Source organism: Trachypithecus francoisi, unplaced genomic scaffold, assembly GCF_009764315.1.
Source record: "Trachypithecus francoisi isolate TF-2019V2 unplaced genomic scaffold, Tfra_2.0 Lachesis_group1, whole genome shotgun sequence".
Classification (NCBI taxonomy): Eukaryota; Metazoa; Chordata; class Mammalia; order Primates; family Cercopithecidae; genus Trachypithecus; species Trachypithecus francoisi.
The window spans coordinates 15,088,259-15,109,968 of record NW_022681454.1 but is presented as its reverse complement, the minus strand read 5'-3'; the positions used below and the strand labels follow the sequence as shown (position 1 = coordinate 15,109,968).

General features: G+C 46.3%; 1 protein-coding gene across 9 annotated transcripts in view; it reads left to right on the top strand.

Moving 5' to 3' along the window:
- Window positions 1–3,802: 3,802 nt before the first annotated feature.
- Window positions 3,803–21,710, top strand: part of PROM1 (prominin 1) — a 116,972-nt gene continuing 99,064 nt past the window's right edge. For 6 of the 9 annotated variants that reach the window (XM_033213818.1, XM_033213817.1, XM_033213813.1 and 3 more), the window contains exons 1-2: window positions 3,803–3,900; window positions 10,071–10,506. In XM_033213818.1, the coding sequence (XP_033069709.1) occupies window positions 10,287–10,506 (220 nt within the window). In that variant the 5' untranslated portion in view covers window positions 3,803–3,900; window positions 10,071–10,286. The other 3 variants (XM_033213812.1, XM_033213814.1, XM_033213819.1) reach the window with 3 other exon arrangements.

Genomic DNA, 21,710 nt, shown 5'->3' with positions numbered 1-21,710 from the left:
GTTAGGACCTGGGATGGGGGCCTGATGACTCTGACTGATGTCCTGTCCTACTGTGGCTTAACTGGTATTCAAGATAACAAAGTCCTCTTTACTCTTCCCCCTCTTTTCTTCAAGCAGAAGGAATGGGTCTCTTCATGCTATTTTTAATCAACCCAGCCACTAGCATTGGGACTGATGCAGACACTAAGGATCCAAACAATTTTTTGTTTGTTTTTTAATTGCATTGGGATTAGGCAATAGGAGGGTCTAATGTGGCTGAGAGTTTTTGAGAGTGGAGCATTTTTAGGAGGGTAGCTGCATTCCAAGTAGAGAGCTCTGCTGGGGTAAAAGAGGCATGAGTGCTAGAAAAGGGCAAGCAGTGGTGAAGAGCCACTAACAGCGCTACCTGGGGTTGGGGCAAGGGTGTTACAAGCACTGCCTTAGCTCCCCTGTCTGGTGTCTCAGTAAGTCGCATGCCCTCCAAGTCTACTGGCTCTGAGCTCAGCATTTGGGCTTGCTTAGGAGTTGCTGTCCTTTTGGCCCTAAACTGCCTTAAAGGTTATTTAGGGCCCCAGAGCACTTTACTGAAACTCAAGTTTTCACCACTGGTATGGGCTGTTCCCTCTGGCTAGAGCTTGTCTGTGGGGAAAAGAAAGATCAGACTGTTACCATGTCTGTCTAGAAAGAAGAAGACATAAGAGACTCCATTTTGTTCTGTATTTGAGATGCTGTTAATCTGTGACCCTACCCCCAACCTTGTCCTTGCAAGAGACATGTGCTGTGGTGACTCAAGGTTTAATGGATTTTGGGCTGTGCGGGGTGTGCTTTGTTAAACAAGTGCCTGAAGGCAGTATGCTTGTGAAAAGTCATCACCATTCTCTTAATCTCAAGTACCCAGGGACACGTACACTGCCAAAGGTCGCAGGGACCTCTGCCTAGGAAAGTTAGGTATTGTCCAAGGTTTCTCTCCATGTGATAGTCTGAAATATGGCCTCGTGGGAAGGGAAAGATCTGATCGTCCCCCAGCCTGACACCCGTGAAGGGTCTGTGCTGAGGAGGACTAGTATAAGAGGAAAGAAGGCCTCTTAGCAGTTGAGATAGAGAAAAGCATCTGTCTCCTGCCCGTCCCTGGGCAATGGAACATCTTGGTGTAAAACACAATTGTATGTTCTGTTTACTGAGATAGGAGAAAACCGCCTTAGGGCGAAAGGTGGGACTTGCTAGCGCAATGCTGCTCTTTATGCACTAAAAAGGTCTATGGAGATGTTTACATATGCATATCAAGGCACAGCACTTTTCCTTAAACTTATGTCACAGAGATCTTTATTCATATGTCTTACTACTGACCTTCTCCCTACGAAGATCCTATTATCCTGCCACTTTCCTTTTTCTAAGATGGTAAAGAAAATGATCAATAAATACTGAGGGAACTCAGAGACTGGTGCTGGCATATGTCCTCTGTATGCTGAGCGCTGGTCCCCTGGGCCCACTTTTTCTTTTGTTTTTTTTTGAGACGGAGTCTAGCTCTGTCACCCGGGCTGGAGTGCAGTGGCCGGACTCAGCTCACTGCAAGCTCTGCCTCCCAGGTTTACGCCATTCTCCCGCCTCAGCCTCCCATGTAGCTGGGACTACAGGTGCCCACCACCTCGCCCAGCTAGTTTTTTGTATTTTTTAGTAGAGACGGGGTTTCACCGTGTCAGCCAGGATGGTCTCGATCTCCTGACCTCGTGATCCACCTGTCTCGGCCTCCCAAAGTGCTGGGATTACAGGCTTGAGCCACCGCGCCCGGCCACTTTTTCTTTTTCTATACTTTGTCTCTGTGTCTCATTTCTTTTCTCAAGTCTCTCGTTCCACCTAACAAGAAACGCCCACAGGTGTGGAGGGGCAGGCCACCCCTTCACTTGTCTAAATGCTCCCTCCATGGGCAGGCATAGGCCGAGTTCAGCCTAGTTTTGCTTTCTGCTATGACAGGGCAGCACTGAGTTCAATTCAAAATTTCACAATCACTGCACTCTCCTTTTCCCAGTCCACAAGGCTGCTGCTGCTGGGGAATGGAGGACTGGTGGCATTGGCAAATCAAAACTATCTTTCCTGCCTTCTTCAGTGCCTTTGTCAGTAATATGAAGTTAACACCAGGTATTATGGTTACTGACCTGATTTTTGGTTCTTATGAAGGTGCTCCTTGTGTGTGTAGATAGTTGTTAAATTGTGTTCCTGGCCGGGGTGGAGGAGGGGTAGTGGTCAAACCTTCTATTTGACTATCTTGCTTCTTCCCTCTCTACTGATACTACTGTTGTTGGTATTATTAGAAATGAAAATGAGTCCTGTGAGTTATAATTGTCTTCATTTTGCAGACCAGAAAACTGAGGCTCAGAGAAATATTAAGCAGCCAAAGTCACAGCGATTAAAAAAGGCAGGACCAAACTTTGACGGACATCAGGACCCACTCCTCTGAGAACTCACCTCTTTTGCTAGCTCCGGTCTAAGAGTGCTATCTAGGAGCAGGTTTATGGGGCCCCAGGAGATGTTCAACCAGAGGCTTCCGATCTGCAGGGGCTGCAGAGGGGACATCTGCCCTGACTAGAAGATTTGTTTTCCACCCATATTCGTTTAATCTCACATTGCTATAAAGAACTACCTGAGACTGGGTTTCAGAGGCTGTATAGTAGGCATGGCCAGAGAGGCTTCAGGAAACTTACAATTATGGTGGAAGGAGAAGGGAAAGCAAGCACATCTTCACATGGCAGCAGGAGAGACAGAACGAGCAAAGGGGAAGTGCCACACACTTTTAAACCCTCAGATATCATGAGAACTCACTCACTATGATGAGAACAGCAAAGGGGAAAATCCGCCCCCATAATCCAATCACCTCCCACTAGGTCCCTCTCCCAGTGAATTATAATTCAATATGAGATTTGGGTGGGGACACAGAAGCAAATCATCTAACCTTGCCATGTCCTACTGTAATGTTTGGAAGTTTTCTGAACTAACATTTCTTGTCTAGAAATATACACACTCAAGATCAATCTAACTATTAAAAACAAAAAATGCTTATTTTCCAGTACCTGTTTTATGTTAGATTCTGGGGTAAATGAAAAAGATAGTGACTTAATGTTCCTGCCTATCATTCATTTGTAGCTTGTGCATCTATTCTTTCATCTGTCTATCCATATCACAAACATGTATTAAACACCTACTGTATGCTAGACACTCTCCTGAAGGTGCTTTTCTTACCTAAGTCTTTTTTTTTTTTTTTGCCTGCCAGAGAGTACGGTATTCTCAATTCAAGATAAGAAGTGGTGAATAGGTGAAGTGCAAATTGGTGAGGACAGTTAGACACGGAGTGATTACTTCTGACAGGTTTCCACCAGTCAGCTAAGTAGCAAGGTGAAGACTCCAAGGGTGAGCTGCAACTCACAGAGCGGGGAGACCAACAGGCAGTAAGAAAAGAAGGTGCAGTGGCTTCATGTTATAGCAGATGCCTGTGTGTACACATGGGAGTCTGTATTGCTTTATGCCGTTTTTCAACTGCTTCAGTCACTAGCATTGGTACTGCTGCACACTAAGGATTCAATTTTTTTTCTTTTTTTTTTTAAATTGCATTGGGATTAGGCAACAGAAGCCGCCAATTAGGCGGCTGGGATGAGAAAGGAGAGTTTTTAGGAGGGTAGCTGCATTCTAAGTAAGTGACTCTGTTGGGGTAAAAGGAGCGAGTGTTGCAAGAAGGGAGTGTGGGGGTTGAGCAGGCACCTCTACAGGAAATGGATGCTGTCCAGGTGCTGGTGGGCGCCCCGGGCAACGTGGCGAAGCAACTCAGCCGGTCCAATCAGACTGCGTCCAGGGCTCGGGTTTGGCGATCATTAAGTGGCTGAGGCAGATCTCCACGCGGCACCTGGCCACGCGCTCAGCAATCCCGCAGCGGTGAGTATGTTTAAGGAATCCTTCCCATTACGGCGGCTCCATATCCAGGTCCCCGCCCGGGACAGAGGAAGCCGCAACAGGTCCCCCGGGGCACCGGGCCCTCTCTCCTGCCTCCAGCCATGTACGAGGGTCCGGCAGCTGCGCCGCCCGAGCCCCTCCCCGGCCGGCGGGCGGGGCCGGCTCTCCAAAAGCCGTCGCGGTGGTCCCCGAAGCCGGGTCATAAATAATTCACGAGCCAGGGCCTGGCTAGCTAAGGGAAGGGCGGCGGCAGCGGTGACTAGGGCGCGAGCAGGAGTGGGAGCCGGGTGCACGGTGAGTAGCTGGGTCCTCATCCCGGAGCGAGAGAGGCATCTGCTGACCAGGCGCGGGGCTGAGCGTACTTCCACTGTACTGGGGGTATACAGTAAGGAGTGGACGGGTTCTCTCTGCGCCCCCCTTACCCTAGCCATCTGCGCCGCCGCCCTGGCTCCTCAGCAGGTGGTGCGGGCCCGGACAGCGGCTGGGGGCCAGAGGGACTGCGGGGAGCGCTTGGTGGTCCCGGCGCCCGGCCAACCCAAACTTTTTGCGCTGAGTGGTGGCCCGCGCCGCCCCGCTTGGGTCTTCTTTCCATCCACTGGGGCTGGGGGCGGTGGTGGGGATAGCCGGAGGCTGTGGTTCCGGAGCGGGAGTCGGAGGTGGGTGTGCGAACCGGACCGGGGCCCCAGAGACTTCAGACTCGCTCTCCGGGAGAACAGCGACCGAGGTGAGATTTGCCAGGGTCTTGGGAACGAGTCTGCGGTAAAGGAAGCTCTAGGGATGGCCCCGGGGACGTGAAGCGCTGAGCTTCCCTGGCTGAGTGAGGAAAGGGGCCAACACTGTGCAGCAGACCACAGCCGGAGGAGGGATATGGGGGTGCAAAGCGAAGCCATCTCCTCGCGTCCGTGGGAGAACGCATGCACCCCTGGCTCAAAGCACCGTCCCAGCCTCCCACTCCACGGCCCTTCTGCATGCATGTGCGGGGACCCGCGGCTATCACTAGATGGAGAACTGGGGTGCTCAAGGAGCACCCTGCCAGAACGCGCCGACCGGACAACAAAGAGGAGCTTGGACAGACCAGGAGCTTCCTGGCTGTAGAAAGTCGGAAGCTCTGGATCAGTTTCCCCGAGAGCCCGCGTCTGGAGAGGCAGGGAGTCAGATCGGAAGAAGGAACTAGCTCCGGAACCCCTTCTCTCTGGCAAGATCGCCCCCGATCGGTGCCCAACAGGGGCCGCGGCGGGGAACTGGCGCCGACGAGCTCGGAGCAGCCAAGTTACTCCGGCAACCCCCTCCCCTGCGCGGCTGCGAATTCCTGGAGTCTCTTGGCTTCCCGCGCCCGCCCCGCCACTCATTCTTTTGTGTCCCGCAGCTCGCGAGAGGCTTCCGCCCAGAAGGGAGCTAGGCCGGGAGGGGGATTGGCCTGGAGGTGGTTTGGAGGTAAAGGTCGGGGAAGCAGGCGCCCCAAGCTTCCTTCTGCAACAGGTTGCTCCTGGAGCCCGCGAGGGCGACTGACCTTTCTGGAGAAAGGTTTGCTAGAGTTCCTGAGGGCGGCAGCTGTTCTTTGTTAAGAAAGCAAGTGCACGATCTTAGTTCTTGAGTGCCCCCCAAGACTCACGTGACACGAACAACCGCGGCGATATGTTGGGTTGAATCATAAGAAATTGTCGGTTTTTTGGATGGAAGATATGAATATCGTCAACCTCATATGATTCAACTTGGGTGATGTTACCCATTTTTCTTTTCTCACCGTCCTCTCTGTCCCGGTTATCCTAGGAGCCCCGGCGGAGTTGAGCTCAGAGTATTGATGCTAAGCAGAAGCAGACAGACCACAGATAGCCTTCCAGCTGCGCGCCAGATGCTTTACCTATTAGATCGCTAGCCTGCCAACCCTATGCGAAATCCGCCTTTGACAGAGGAGCAGAAGAAGGGTTGGAGAATGCAAACAACTGTCACCTTGGCAGAGTTAGTAAGGGGGACCAGAGCCCCCTTACTGTTGCTGTTGTCTGTCTATTCAGCAGTGCCCTTTAGTTTATTCTTTTTTTTTTAATATGTTCCATAATTTTTTTCTAAACTTCCTTCTGATTTCTAAACTTCTGATTTCTAAACTTTTCTAAACTTCTTTCTGATTTCTAAACTTCCTTCTGATTTTTTTATGAGACAGTTTCTTTGTGTTTTAGTACAGTGAAGTAAACAAATGCATCAGAGGACAAGCTGAAAACTTGAAACCAAGTGTTGTTTTGTTGGTACTGTTTAAAATATAAAGGAAATAGGTTTTTTTCAGGGAGCAAAGAGCTATTTCTGAGATTTGTTAAGGGTCAGGATACTTTGTTAAAACAGTAGAAGCTGAGTCTGGGGTAATTTTATCAGATGAAGGACTTCTTGGAAGGATGGGCCCTGGGTGGCTTAGGGAAGTGGCAGGAAGCCTGGCTAGTCAGGCTTAGGAATCTAAGACATGCCACGGGACCCCTGATGCGGGGATGGCTGCGGCTGCCAGAACAAGACCCTGGATGTGGCTGCTGGCATTGCTGCCATCATTGCTGGAATGAGTTATAGACACTGTCCTGCTTCAGAGCGCGCAGGCCCAGGCGCAGAAGAAAGCTTCTGATTGGCCCAGCGTGGCTCAGCTCCGCCAGGACAGTTTGGGCACCTCAGCTGGCCTCACAATGCAAGGCAGGGCTGCCTCCCACCCAGCTCACAAAGGTGATCTCAGAAATTGGGTATCCCCCATGCCCCCGCCAAAAGCACCCCAGATGACAAAAATCCACCACAAAGATCTTTTTTAAAAAGAAAGATTCTGAGAAGTTCCGTCAAACGAAGAAAAGAAATGAAGGTGATCGATCACCGTATTTGCTTTTTCATTATTTATTTATTTATTTGTTTGTTTATTTTTGAGACGGAGTCTCTGTCGCCCAGGCTGGAGTGCAGTGGCGTGATCTCGGGTCACTGCAACCTCTGCTTCCCGAGTTCAAGTGATTCTCCTGCCTCAGCCTCCCAAGCAGCGTGTACCTCCCCTCCTGGCTATTTTGTGTGTATTTTTAGTAGAGACTGGGCTTCACCATGTTGGCCAGGATGGTCTGGATCTCCAGACCTCGTATCTGCCTGCCTCGGCCTCCCAAAATGCTGGGATTACAGGCTTAAGCCACCACACCCGGGCCATATTTGCTTTTATACAAGTATTGAAATGCAGTTCTCTGGACTCCAGGCTCAGAATCACCTAAGGTCGCCCAGACTGGAGTGCAGTGATACGATTACGGCTCACTGCAGGCTCAACCTCCTGGACTCAAGTAATCCTCCTGCCTCAGTCTCCCAAGTAGCTGGGACTGCAGTTGTGCACCTCTATGTTCGCTAATTTTTAAAAAAAAATTTTTTTTATAGAGACAGGGCCTCTCTATGTTGCCCAGGCTGGTAGCAGTTCTTCATTGAGGACCATGCTCTGGGGATACAGAAATAAGCCAGGGACCTGCACAGCAGCTGGGAAAGATCAATTCAAAGGTATATGAAAAGGACATGTGGGGAGCTTTCACCTTACATCTGTTATTTTCCAATGTGTTTGGGAAGCCTGAAGTGTCCTTGGAAAGTGACATGAATTGACTAGGTGGGTACTCCAGGATCAGAGTACTCCAGGAACAGAACTGTTCTCAAACTTTGTTTGAAGGATCAGTCCCCGGGAGAGCTTGTTTAAAATGCAGATTAATGAGCTTCATCCCAGAAATGAGGTCCATTAATAGTCTGCATTTCAGCTAAATACCCCATTTTATCCTGAGACAGAGGCTGCTCTCAGTGGCTCTCGGACCTACTGGGATTTAGCAGGTAAATACTCAGAGCTTCTCTTTTTGGCACAACCTATTAAACCCGAGATGAAAAACTCTTCCTCTTTGACTTGACTTTAATCAGTGTTTCATAGTTAGTGAGATTTTAATACTTTCTTAAAATGTACTTTAAAACTTCAGGGGGACCTACATTTTGGAGCAAGATGTAAAGAAATCTGGAAGTGCAACTCCAGTTGCTGTCTATCTCAAATCATTGTCTCCCATCTTTGCTGCAGTGAGCAGTTGTGTTTCATTTCACTGGGAATTTCCCTTCCCCTGCTTTGTCACTGAGGGAGTTGGAAAGCCTGTTTGTTCATAGTTCTTTCCTGGGTAGTTTCTCTCTGTCCTGGACTGAGGCTTGGTGGAATTACCAGAAAGTGGGCCTTCTCAGCATCTGAGCCTTTAATCCTTCCAGCTGCTGTGCTGGAGGCTTAGCTCTCTGCCTGTCCTTTAGTAGAAAAAAAAATAAGATAAAATGTACATGTGGTGTGTTGTGCTTGCAGTAGATGTTCAAAGGGCACCCTTTGGAAACACTGGGGTCGAGGTGTCTACTGTGGGTGTGATGGAGGGCGGAACCTGAAGCGTGGGGCAGAGGTTAGTACTGGCAGCCACTTGGGATCTCAGCAGCCCATGATTTGACAAAGGAAGAGTTTAGGGCCATTGTATTGGTAGCTCTGTGCAGGAGTAATTGGAGTGGGACAGGACTTAGAAGATGAGGCAATGGAGGGATTATATATGAATTAACATCTTTGTTCAAATAGCTCATGAAATCCCATCTCGTCCAAAGCTTTCTTTGACTTGGAACATTGGTAGTGGGTCCTCTCACCTCTTGTAAAGTATGTCACTTTCTTCATCATCCCCCTTCCGTTTCTTACAGTGTGGGTTTCAGAGCACCGTGTCCTTATCTTGAAAGTTAGTAAGTATGTATCTAGCTCACAAAATGACAGCAGCTTGCTCTTGCTCCAGAACCCTTAATATGGAGAGGAAGAGTGGCACATCCCGGATCCTTCCAGGTTCCATGCTGATTTGCCTAGTCTCATGAAACCGCACAAGGAAATAACATATTTTGGCTTCTATGCCAGCGCCTGCCCTGTAGCTCTGAAGCAGGCTATGTTTGGTTTCCACCCACCTACCTGGATTAGGCTGAAGGCCTTGCTAAAGCTTTGCAGCCTCCTCTCTGGGGCAGTTCTTGCTGCAGGCAGGTTACATGCATTGTTGACTCTGCTGCTGTTTCTTTCCCTGCCGGGATGGGGCCATGAGTGAAACCAGCTGCTCAGCAGGCTCTTACGAAACACCGAGTGTGTGCCATGCCCAGTGTTAAGGTCTGGGGATTGAAAGAAGAATAGGACAGGGTCCACCTTGGAGGCACTTTCAGTCCCATTTCCTTCCCAGATGCTGGAGCCACAGCTGCTTTTAGGATTCTTGTTGTGTTTCTCCCTCTCCCAAGGGATAGGTAGGAGTCTCCCTCTGCCCTGGCTTTCATCTCTGAGAACCTTGTTGTCAAGGTGGTTACTTGGGGTGAAGGTTCCCATCAGGATTAGTTAGTAAGCTTATTAGAAAGACAGGTTCCAGTGTCACACATGTGTCCAGACTCAAACAGTGTGGTCCCTAGCCTTGAGGCCATGCCCTTCTACTTTGGATTGGGGGTGAGGTGGAGAGGGGGATGTTTGAAATGAGATTAGTGAGTAAATAAGTAGAATATAAGGCAGAGTAAGATATATCTCCAGCAGCAAGGAGAACAACACACACTTGGAGAAGAAATAAGCATATACTGGATTACTGGGGCCCCAGTGGCTCTTACTAGAGCCTGAGGGGGACACTGTAGAGACAGTGTCTTGACGTCATAGTTAGATCTTGGACTCTGAAGGCAAACTAGTGAGTTTGACTCTTGGCCGCATGGTTAATCACCTGTGACCTTGGGCAAGTCACCAGAACCCTCTCTGTGTCAGTTTCTTCATCTGCAGAATGGAATAATGCCTCAAACAAGAAGGACCTTGTTTCTATCTGTGAAGCATAGATGGCAGTGCCTGAAAGATAGTAAGTGCTCACTAAATGTTAGTTTCCAAGATCCCAAGCCTTCTCTACAAAACCTAGTATTTCCCGAACACATAAAGGGTGTGTGTTCTGTGTCTGGCCCTCCTGAGGAGGGACTTTCTCTGAGTCATGGCTTTGATGCCAGCGCCTGCCCTGTGGCTCTGGAGCAGTTTGTGTGCTTGGTGTCCACCCACCCATCCGGATTAGGCGCGAGGCCTCGCTCTAAAGCTTTGCAGCCTCCTCTCCGGGCAGCTCCAGGTGCAGGCAGGTTGCAGGCATTGATGACTCTGCTGCTGTTTCTCTCCCTGCCAGGGATGGCGCCTTGAGTGAGTGACCCCCTTGGAGAACATTCTTCTGGAGATGTCCCTCACCTCAAGCCAGCCTCAGACAGAAAACTGAAGATTCAGCAGATCCAGTGCTTCCTGCTCCTCTTCTGCTCAGGAACACGCTCGTCTTCCCCAAGGCTTCCAGAACTTCTGAGGCAGGAGGCACCCAGTTCTACCTCATGTTTGCAGGATCTTGCTAGTTATGGCCCTTGTACTCGGCTCCCTGTTGCTGCTGGGGCTGTGCGGGAACTCTTTTTCAGGAGAGCAGCCTTCATCCACAGATGCTCCTAAGGCTTGGAATTATGAATTGCCTGCAACAAATTATGAGACCCAAGACTCCCATACAGCTGGACCCATTGGCATTCTCTTTGAACTAGTGCATATCTTTCTCTATGTGGTACAGCCGCGTGATTTCCCAGAAGGTAAGTGCTGATGGCAGGGAAAGATAGGATTTATCTCCAAACACACCTACAGTATTGTTTTTTAATGTCAATGCAATCAGTATATAATATATTCAGTATTTTAGTGATTGCTTTGCACGGAAGCAGAAAGCATTTAGACAGAAGTTAAGACTTGTACCAGGTTAAATAGATTGCGAGGAATGTTATCATGAGAAATGGAAGCAAACGATGTTGCTATGTTGGTTTTCCACTTCTTCACCTTTTGTTTTGCTTTGTTTGGGTTAGAGCAATGAATTATTCTAGGGCACTTACCAAAGATAAAAGTTAGAGTAAAGTTAGGGTAAAAATGCAAATTTTGTATCATCAAAGGAGAAACGAATAACTATCTAGCATCTGATGGCCACCTCAATGCTTAAAAATTTAACTCTCTTCTGCCCATCACAATATGCAAATTTTGACATTGCTTAGGGTAAGGACAAACATGTTTACCTGACCAGCTGTTTTCTTCGGTTCCAAGAGCTTGGGTGTGCGGAAGAGGATTGGCACTTGCCAGAATTGTCATGCCATGGTGTCGTTATTCATCACACACAGTGCCGTTTGTCATTTTCGCCTTCTTAATGTTTGTTGTTTTCCATACTCTTCTGAATTCAGGGTATATGTTCATAGAAAAGGGATTATAAAAATAAAAAGGCCTGTGAGAAATATCTGCTAGTAGGGTTTGGCACCTAAATTTTTGATTGGCTTAACAGTGAGTCCATCCTAAGCCTGTTCTTTTAGCTACAAAGATTTGATTACAATCATTGATTACAGAATTTGCTGCAATCTTTCTTATCATTTTCCTTAGCTGGTCAGCTACTGTTTGTAAGAGTCCTAGTGGTGTGTGTATGTGTCTGTGTGGGAGAGAGAGGGAGGAAGAGAGAGAGTAGGTATTCAGTGAATCTCCTCACTTGTTTATATTATGAGGAGTTTATAGATTTTCATTAAAATACATTTGTATTGATTTTTTAACACTTATTTGTCTTAAATTGGTCAATTAAAACAGCTTGAAGTATAGCTGTCAATTTTTGCTAATTTAAATTTCAGTTCACGAAACAAATCTCTTTGAATGGTTATTGTCATTGAAGAGAATCCTGAACAAATGCTACTTACTGTTTATGTTGCTGTTAAAATACTAACTTTGGAAATCCCAAAGACAGAAGTAGAAAATCAGCTGAGTTTATTTATTAACATTGGATACAAATTCACTCTTCTGAATAGATATTTCTTGGTTTATTTGGAGACTTAATATGTGTTACTGAATAAAATAACCTATTAACGTTTTTATTTAAAAAACATTTTAATTTTTGTGGGTACATAGTAGGTGTATCTATTCATGGGGTGCAAGAGGTATTTTGATACAGACATGCAATGTGTAATAATCACATCATATAAAATGGCATATCCATCCCCTCAAACATTTATTCTTTGTGTTACAAGCAATCCAATTACTCTTTTAGTTATTTCAAAATGTACAATTATATTATTATTGACTATAGTCATCCTGTTGTGCTCTCAGATACTAGGTCTTATTCATTCTTTTAAACTATTTTCCTACTAGTGTTTTTAGTCTTTGCTTCTTGGTTTTGTTTTAATATAAAAGGCATAGAATTCAGTTGTTGAATATGAATTTACAATCATTTCCTCAAAAAGATTGGAAAGCTTCCCATGCCTCATTCTAAGGCATATCATGTAATTAGTTAATCCCATAATCTCTTTCCATATGTTGCTCTATTTTGGTCCCTTTAGATTTGATTGGAAGGTTTCCTCATACTTTTTTTTTTTTTTTAAACAAGGAAAAGCAGTATATTTTAAGGTCTTCATTCTGGTGATCAAGTTAGAAGATATCTTTTAGCTTACACAACTTCCAATGCATTACAAGGTTTTGAACTGCAACAACATTGTTAGACCTAAGGAGGGAACTGAAGAATTGTAATCCTAATGTAATCTGAGGGTATTAGCCTAGTTTTTCTCTTGACCTTCATCAATACTTACTACCTTACAGAAGGAAATTCTCAAGTTTCAACAGCAGACCAGGGAAGACCAGCATTACCTCTTTGGGAGGAAAAATTATTAGGTTGCTTAAATAATATAATATTGAATTTATTGCAGTGTTGGTTTTCTTCCATCATCCCATTTGTTTGTATTCTTCCACCTAGTTACTACATTTCCTAGTAGTCTTAACGTACCCACTGGGTGCTTTACAATGTATTAGACACATATACGGCAATCATGATTTTTCCATTTGGGGCCAGTGCATTTCACAAGCACCAAATCATAAACAGATGCCCTCATAATTGAAGATGCAAGAAACAAAACACAGAAAGAGAGCGTGAGAGCATGTGCATGACTGATCCTTATATATTGTTTATTAGTTTAATACCTTAGTACGTTAACCAAACACAAGACTTCAGGACCGGTCCTCTGTGGAGTAATGTCTTCATAGAAGCTATTCTCCCATAGATATATCCTTTCATTTGAAAGCGTGCAACTGCCCAATGGGCTCTTCATGCCTGCTGGCCAGATAGAGCCGATATATCGGTGCAGAGGAACTGCAGTGGAGAAAGAGTTTAATTCAAGCAGAGCCAGCTGAATGGGAGACTGGAGTTATTTTATTTTATTTTATTTTATTTTGAGACAGAGTCTCGCTCTGTCGCCCAGGCTGGAGTGCAGTGGCGCGATCTCGGCTCACTGCAAACTCCACCTCCGGGGTTCACGCCATTCTCCTGCCTCAGCCTCCTGAGTAGCTGGGACTACAGGCGCCCGCCACCACGCCCAGCTCGTTTTTTGTATTTTTTTTAGTAGAGACGGGATTTCACCGTGTTAGCCAGGATGGTCTCGATCTCCTGACCTTGTGATCCACCCACCTCGGCCTCCCAAAGTGCTGGGATTACAGGCTTGAGCCACCGCACCCGGCCTGAAGTTTTTTTTTTTTTTTTTTGAGACGGAGTCTCGCTCTGTCGCCCAGGCTGGAGTGCAGTGGCCGGATCTCAGCTCACTGCAAGCTCCGCTTCCTGGGTTTACGCCATTCTCCTGCCTCAGCCTCCCAAGTAGCTGGGACTACAGGCGCCTGCCACCTCGCCCGGCTAGTTTTTTGTATATTTTAGTAGAGACGGGGTTTCACCGTGTTAGCCAGGATGGTCTCAATCTCCTGACCTCGTGATCCGCCCGTCTCGGCCTCCCAAAGTGCTGGGATTACAGGCTTGAGCCACCGCGCCCGGCCTGAAGTTTTATTATTACTCAAATCAGTCTCTCCAAAAATTCAGGGATTAGGGTTTTTAAGTATAATTTGGTGAGTAGGGAATTAGAAAGTGGGGAGCTCTGATTGGTCAGATAGAAGATGAAATCATAGCGAATAGAAGCTGTCCTCTTGCGCTGTCAGTTCCTGGGTGGGGGCCACAAGACCAGAAGAGCCAGTTTATCTATCTGGGTGGCATCAGCTGAAGCCTCAAAACACAGGGTCTGCAAAGTAGGCTGCAAAGTATCTGCAAAGTATCTGCAAAGTATCTCAAGCACTGATTTTCGGCTTTACAACAGTGATGTTATCCCTAGGAGCAATTGGGAGGTTTAGAACTTTGTGACCTCTAGCTACACGACTCCCAAACCACTATTTCTAATCTTGTGGCTAATTTTTTAGTCCTGGAAGAGCAGGATAGTCACCTGTCAAGAAGGGGTTTGTCTTGGGAAAGTTAGACTATAAACTAAGTTCCTCCCAAAGTTATTGGGGCCTATGCCCAGGAATGAACAAGGATAGGTTGGAGGTTAAAAGCAAGATGGAGTTGGTTAGGTCAGATCTCTTACACTGTAATCATTTTCTCAGTTATAATTTTTGCAAAGGTGGTGTCAAGAGTAGTGGTGCTTTAACTGCAAAGTTCCGGTATAGGTCAAGGAACAGAAGAGATAGAGAAAGCCCTGGAGCCTGGGTTTCCTCTTTTCTTACCATCTGACTGGAAAGTTTTTCACTGTTATATTCTGTGTCCAGTCAATTGGTTTTCCAAATTTTGCATTTGAAACTCTAAGAGAAACTCTTCTTGTATCCCCAGGCAGTAAGGCTTTATCTCAAGTCCCAGCTTAATAAACGTAAGATGGAAAGGTCTTATTCAGCTGAGATTTGAGACAAAGCCTTACTTCCTGGGCAGAAGACATTAGTTTAAATTAGACAAGGAACACAGGTAACCACCCCTGTGTTGACATGGCAGAACATATTCTAGAACCTGCTGTGGGTATTTCATAAATGCTTTCCCTGGCCTGAAGCTGCAAAAGGAATACTCTACCCACGGGGCTTAGGCTCATTAAGAGCTGTACCTTACCTTTGAGAAGAGTCTCTTGTTCATTCATTCAAACCTGAAAAGATTTTGGTAGCAGGGTGACCAGAGGAAGTTAGGGAAAGGGTGTTCCGGGTAGAGAGTAGGGTATGTCTAGGGTTTGCTGGAGACCGTGGTTCCAATGTGAGTGTCCTACTCCATTCAGTTTCTTGGAATAATACCATAGACTAGGTGGCTTAAACAACAGGCATTTATTTCTCAGAGTGCTGAAGGCCGGGATGTCTAAGATCACAGTGCTGGCAGATTTGCTGTCTAGGGAGGGCTCACTTTCTGGCTTGTAAACAGCCACCTTCTTGCTGTGTGCTCACATGCCCTTTCCTGGGTGCAGGCTCCTGGAGAGAGGGTGAAAAGAGATCTTCTCTTTCTCTAATCCCATCAGGCACTATTTCCATCATGAGGGTCTCACCCTTATGACCTAATCTAAACCTAATTACCTCTCCCAGAATCCCCACCTCCAAATACAGAAATGTTGGGGGACACAGACATTCGGGACATGACAGTGGGTGAAATAGGTGTTCATGGAATAAATTGACCAAAGTTAGGGAAAACCAGAGCTGGAGGACCTTGACCTCCAGGGAGTTTTAGAGAGAGAAGGAAGGTGAGGAAACCTTCCAGCACACATTTCATTAGTTGGACAAGCATTTGTTGAAAGTCCCTGTGTTCTGGGATTCACCTTGCTGGATGCTGTCTGTCAGGGTGTACGTGGAATTCAGCTTGGGGAAGAGGACCGAACAACAGCTGATTGGTTAGATCACAGGGAGGTGGAGGCTTCTGCAGTGGTCTGGAGGGAAGTGATAAGGAACTCAAAATGAAACAAAAGACAACAGGGGAAATGGACGCAGTGTCCATTTCATGTCCCAAGAACTTGGTTTAAATCCTAGCTCTTGCCCGTTAACTGCTGGATGATCTTAGCTAAGTTGTTTAACTTTCAGACCCCTTTTTGTGTTGGACATAAAGTGGATTAGAGTTACAATCAATTTGATGCCACGATTGTTGTAGGGAGGGGACTCAGGAATCAGAAGGTGTCTCCAGGAGGGATCATTGAACTGTCCTTGCTATTGTTTCCTCAGGAACGTTCTATATGGCGTTGCCTCGTATGAAACACTCCCTTGACTTTTGAGGTTAAGTGGGCCTTGTTCCCTTGGCAAGCCTGACAGTAGTCGAGAAGCCAAGGTTTGGATGTGATGCTAGTTTACTGACTGGTCTTTGCTTCTCTGCAAAAATACCTACATCTGACAGGCACTTGCTTTTCTTGGTTTCTTTGCTCTTTTCTGCAGTTCTCAGTATCTGCTGCAAGACTTACTTTGCTAAGTGTTTGCTCATTTGATTCTTTCGTTAAACAAAATTGTGGGAAGTCTTTGTTCTAGCTGGCCCCAACAGACCGGTCCAAACCAAAACGGACTCAATCATGCTAACTGCAATGCAATCAAACTGAAACTTTAAGGAAGCAGAGAGATCACAAAACAGACCAAAATTTTTTTTAACTCTTGAAAACAGGAGATTGCGTCCTAATAACGGAGTCCCGTCTGGTCTAAAATCCACTAAAAAACAAGTAACCTGAAATAATTAGTCAGGTTTTTTTTCTATTTCTGTGTCCTTGTTTCCACCTTACAAAACCCACTGTTCTACTGTTTTCCAGTGGGATTTGAGATTAAATAAGTTTGTTAACCATGGTGACAGACTGACTTCTATGCCTAAAGTTTTGATCAGCCTCTCAAAATTGCCAAATTTACCAACCTCTCAATCTTGAGAGGTTGATCTAAAGGGGGGAAATTGTTAAAAAATTAAGTGTAGCCTAAAGCTGCCTCCTTACATATTTTAAGTTTGGCCTCAATGTTTCTCCATACATAGTAAACTGTGACCTAAACGCGTGTGTGACAGACTTGTGTCCTACTCTTACAACAAGTAGCTGAGTCTTACCCAATGGCATTAGCTGTGTTTCAGCGAATTGCAGGTGGCCACTAGTTCAAATCCTGTTCAAATAAAGCAAACACTGAGCTGGAACCCATCTAGCTGCTCCTGTACCTCACTTCCGTTTTCTGCACGTCAATTTCCTTTTTCTGTCCATAGATGTTATATGACCACGGGGCAGCCCCAGAGTCGTTCTGAGTGTATTCCGAGGTTCCGAGGGCTGCCTGATTCATGAATCATTCTTTGCTCAGTTAAATACTATTAAATTTAATTTGTCTGAAGTTCTTCTCTGAATACTTCCAATAACTTTGGAAGGTAGATGATGGTGGTAGGTGGTGGTATTATTTCTTACATTCCCTTCTACAGATTGGAAAACTAAGTCAGAAAGAGACTACATGTTCAAGGCGCACACTAGCTTGTGGCACATTGAGAAACTCCCATCTCTAGGACTAGTTTTATCTCCTATAAAACACAGCTGCCTTGTGTGTATTTTTCTTTTATTTTACTATGATGCTTTTAAAATGACCATGGATTAGTATGGAAAATAGTAATTTTTGCACGTTAAAGATATGCATTGTAAAATATTGTCTGGTGTGGATGATGAGGAGGGCCACTTCCAATTTTATGTGGCCATGATGAACTTGGCATAAGTTCTGACCCAGATTTGAGCTATTCGAATGGAGCAAGCAAGGAAATACATCTCCTCTGTTGTTAGTTTCCTATAAATTCTCTAAAATTATTCTCTGCCCTGTTTTGTTTTAGTTTTTTGGTTTTTTTGGTTTTTTTTCGAGGCAGAGTCTCACTCTGTTGCCCATACTGGAATGTAGTGGCACGATCTCCGCTCACTGCAACCTCTGCCTCCCAGGTTCAAGTGATTCTCCTGCCTCAGCCTCCTGAGTAGCTGGGATTACAGGGAGGCGCCACCATACTTGGCTCATTTTTGTATTTTTAGTAGAGATGGAGTTTTGCCATGTTGGCTAGGTCTGTCTCGAACTCCTAACCTCAGGTGATCCACGTGCCTTAGCCTCCCGAAGTGCTAGAATTACAGGCATGAGCCACCATGCCCGGCATTGGTGTGTTTTTAAATTTAGATTTTCGGATGGTCGGCCTATTTGTAAAAACATTTGAGGTGACTCTGATTTGCTTCTGGGATGTGGTGTGTGTAGGAGTGGAGTTGGGTGAGCTGGTAGAAGTGGGGAAGGTGGGGAGTTCAGCCTTGTTTCCTTGGAGTTTGAGAGGCCATCAGGATGTTATAGTGAGTATAAGAGCTCTCTGCATTACAGGTAACAGAATCCTATTAGCTGTAAGGACAAAATTATAACAAATTTAGTTGAAAGATCTCAATTGGCTATATTTGCAATTCTGGAATTGGGCAACACTTTATTCCGCAAAATTGAACAGGTGTTGCAGTGAGTCCAGCAGAGCCTAGCTTCCTAGTCAGAAAAAGGGCTGAAGAAAGCAGAAACAAAGAACACAAAGTGAACTGGTCACCTCAAAGTTACTTTCCTTATAAGACAGGGACATAGAGACAGAGCAATAGAGAAATAACTGGTTATGTCAGGTGACTTCAGGTTAAGGATTGAAATGGAGGGAGCTTCATTATCATGCCAAGAGCAGCTGGCCTGTTTGGGAAATAGGCTGCTATCTTCTCTCCTGATTTCTTGGAAGGCCAGATAACAACTCAGTTTCCATTTGGTGACATGGAACTTTAGCATGGGTGACTTCATTTTGATTTTTATTCTGCTCTGTTGGGGCCTAGTACAGGAGCTTAGTCCAAAACAGTGGCTTCCTATCGTTTTTATTTAACATGGCCAAGGTAACCAAAAACAGGGAGTTTCCCATCAGCACGCTGGGTTATCTCAGGGCACTCAGTGACATATGAGCCACCAGGGACCAGCCCTCACTCGGTTTCTCTCTGCCTCCCATCTTGGCTTCTCTGCGCATCTACTCTGTGCCTCCTCCCCTACCCTCTCCCTCTGGCTTCCTGCACCACTGCAGTCCTCATGGTGGAGAACCAGCTTGTCAGAATCCTAGGTTTCAGGCCAGTTTCTTGGAGAGTGGCTGGGAGTTCTTTCTTTTTCTATCCCAATTCTCAGTTCCCAGGGAGGGCTTCTGGCTCACCCGAACCAATCACAAACCATGGAGCCGCTGAGTCACATGGCCGGGGTCATCTGTTTGAGCCTGGCTGCTATGGGCCCTCACTGCCACCATGGCCTCAGAGGCAGAGAGAAGCGGTACCCAGGAAAGGGGCGGCCGAGTGAATAGCCAGATTGACGTGTCTATGCCCATGTCCACGTAGAAGCAGAGTCCAACATCTGCGTGTCCTAACTTAATTCAGACAAAGCCAGCATTGTCGCCTTTAGAACATGTGACTCATGCTGGCAATGGGCCTAGCCACAAATTAGGTCACAGAGGAAAGAACTGATATCCATTGATCCTTCCCCCTCCATGTCAGTCACTCTGCTGGGCAGCCTACAGCTGCCATCCTAACAGTCAGACTGGCAAGCACCACTGTGTACCCGCTTTCAGGGATTTCGGCGAGTCAACAGCACTAGGAGCTAGGTGCTATTATTATCTCGTTTTACAGAAAAGGAAGTCAAGGCTCAGAGGATCAAATAACTTGCTCCGGGTCCTGCCACTGGTCAGTGGCAGAGGCAGGGTTTGAATCCAGGCAGGCTTCAGAGGCAAGTCATAATTGCCACTTTACTTTTGCTGATGAGGAAAGGGAGACTCAGAGGTTAAGGAATGTTTAGGGTCACACACCCTGATGGCTAAGAGGCCCAGCCAGGGTTAGACCCGGGGCCCTGTGCCTCCCAAGCGCAGTGTCTTACCTCCGTGCTGAACCCTGTTGCCTCTATGGAGGAAGAGATCTGTTGTCCAGATTTCATTTGACATCCCCAGTGACCTGTGAGAGGGTGGGTTTGAGTGGGAGGTGACGTGTCTGCAGATTATAATAGATTATAATAGAAACAATCCTAATCTTCCTTGTTGTGTCTTCAGTCTCATAGGGCGGTCTTTTGTAACCAAACGGAAAAACTCATCCTGTAGACTTTTAGCCTATTACCCAGCCTACAAAGTCTCTCTGAAATGGGGTCCTATCTTGCCCTACATAAATAATCGAGGCAGGCTGTGCACAGCTGGGAAATGTCCGGCGAAAGACACCAGAAGAAAAGCTTCCTGCTCTGCTGATCTTCAGCGAGGACATCCTTTCAGGAGGCCTTCAATACAGGCAGGAAAGGGGAGATTAAGTATGAATGTAAATACAGACAGGCCGCCCAGCAGCTGCTGCATGAAGCCACCATGGTATTAAATAGCGTCTGTCCACTGGGCTGGAGCAGAAATGAAGTCTTGAGATTTGCCTTTAGAGAAGTGGCGGGAAAGTGTGGTCTGCAGGGTGGTGCCAGATCAGAGCCTAGAGCAGGATGACTTTTGCAGGAGAGATGGCACAGATGGCCTGTGCCTGGGATCAAGATTCAGAAAGGAGTCCATACTCAGTGGCCCTGGAGTCACTGCCTGGATTTGAATCCCAACTCTGACATCTACTAGCTCTGCGTTACACAAGTTACTTAATAATCTCTATTCGTTAGTTTTCCCTCTCTAAAGTGGAAATGGTAATAATAGTACCTGCTTTTCAGGTCATGTTAATATTTGCTTAGGTAAATTATATTTATAAAGCATTTAGAATAGCGCCTGGTAGATACTAAGTGTTATATATGTGTTTGTCAAACAAAATATGAATATACAAAATCCATGTTTATTAAAAGCTTTGAAATTAATCTCGGGTCTTGGTGATGACATGGACAAAAAAAGAAGTATTTATTTGACCTTCACTTTATTGATTTCCTAGGGCAACTATAACACATGATCACAAACCAGGTAGCTTAAAATGGCAGAAGTGTATTCTTTTGTGGTTCTGTAGGCAGGAAGTCTAAAATCTAGGTGTGGGCAGGGCCATGCTGCTTCTGAAGGCTCTAGGGAACAATCTTCCTTCCCTCTTCTAGCTTCTGATGGCTCCAGGTGTTCCTTGGCCTGACCAGGATCACTCTCATCTCTGCCTGTCTTCACAGGGCCATCTCTGAGTCTCTTCCTTTCTAAGGACACCTGGCACTGGATTTAGGGCCTACCCCAAGTCCAGGATGATCTCATCTCAAGATACTTAATTATTTCTGCAAAGACCCTTTATCCAGGTAAAGTTACTTTCACACGTCTTGGGGTTAGGACTTGGATCCATCATTTTGGGGAACACCATTCAGCCTGTTACTCCTGCTATATTCTTACTTAGTTTTCCAAGTAACCTTGTGCTGCTCCGAGATATTAAGCAATGCACCCAAGATCATATTTCTTGAAAAAGATGGGACCAGATTGAAACCTGACTGTCTGATTCCAAGTGCTTATTTCACTTCCGCAGAGGTGTAGCAAGGATCTACTGGGCACCAAGCCTGACACTGTTTGGCAGATGGTGTTGACTGGGTTCCCTTGCTCTCAAAAAGCTGACATTCAACTGAGGAGACCTCCACCTCCACAGTCAGCTGTGACACAGGGCAGGCTGGTCCGGCTTACTATGAGTTATGAATAGTGTTCACAGCTGTCTAGAGGAGGGGTTGGTCTTGGTGGGGGCAATCAGAGAAGGCTTCCTGGAGGAAGTAGCATTCAAACTAAGCTGTGAGTGTATGGAAGAGTTCAAGACACAGAAAACATTCCAGGCAGAGGGAACTGAGGCCTGAATGATGCAAGTTGAGACGGGCTCATAGGACATGGCCTGGGGAACAGTGAGGCTGGTTCCCTGCATGTCTGGAAGGTTGTGAGAACATGGGCTGGGGAGTAGCTTGGAGGCATATGACTTGCAGGCTCTGGAATGTCATGCCATCAGGGTGCTGCAGACAGTAGAGACTGAGCATCACTCAGAAGAAAACCCCTAACCTTGGCCAAAGTGACATGAAGGAGGCCATGGGG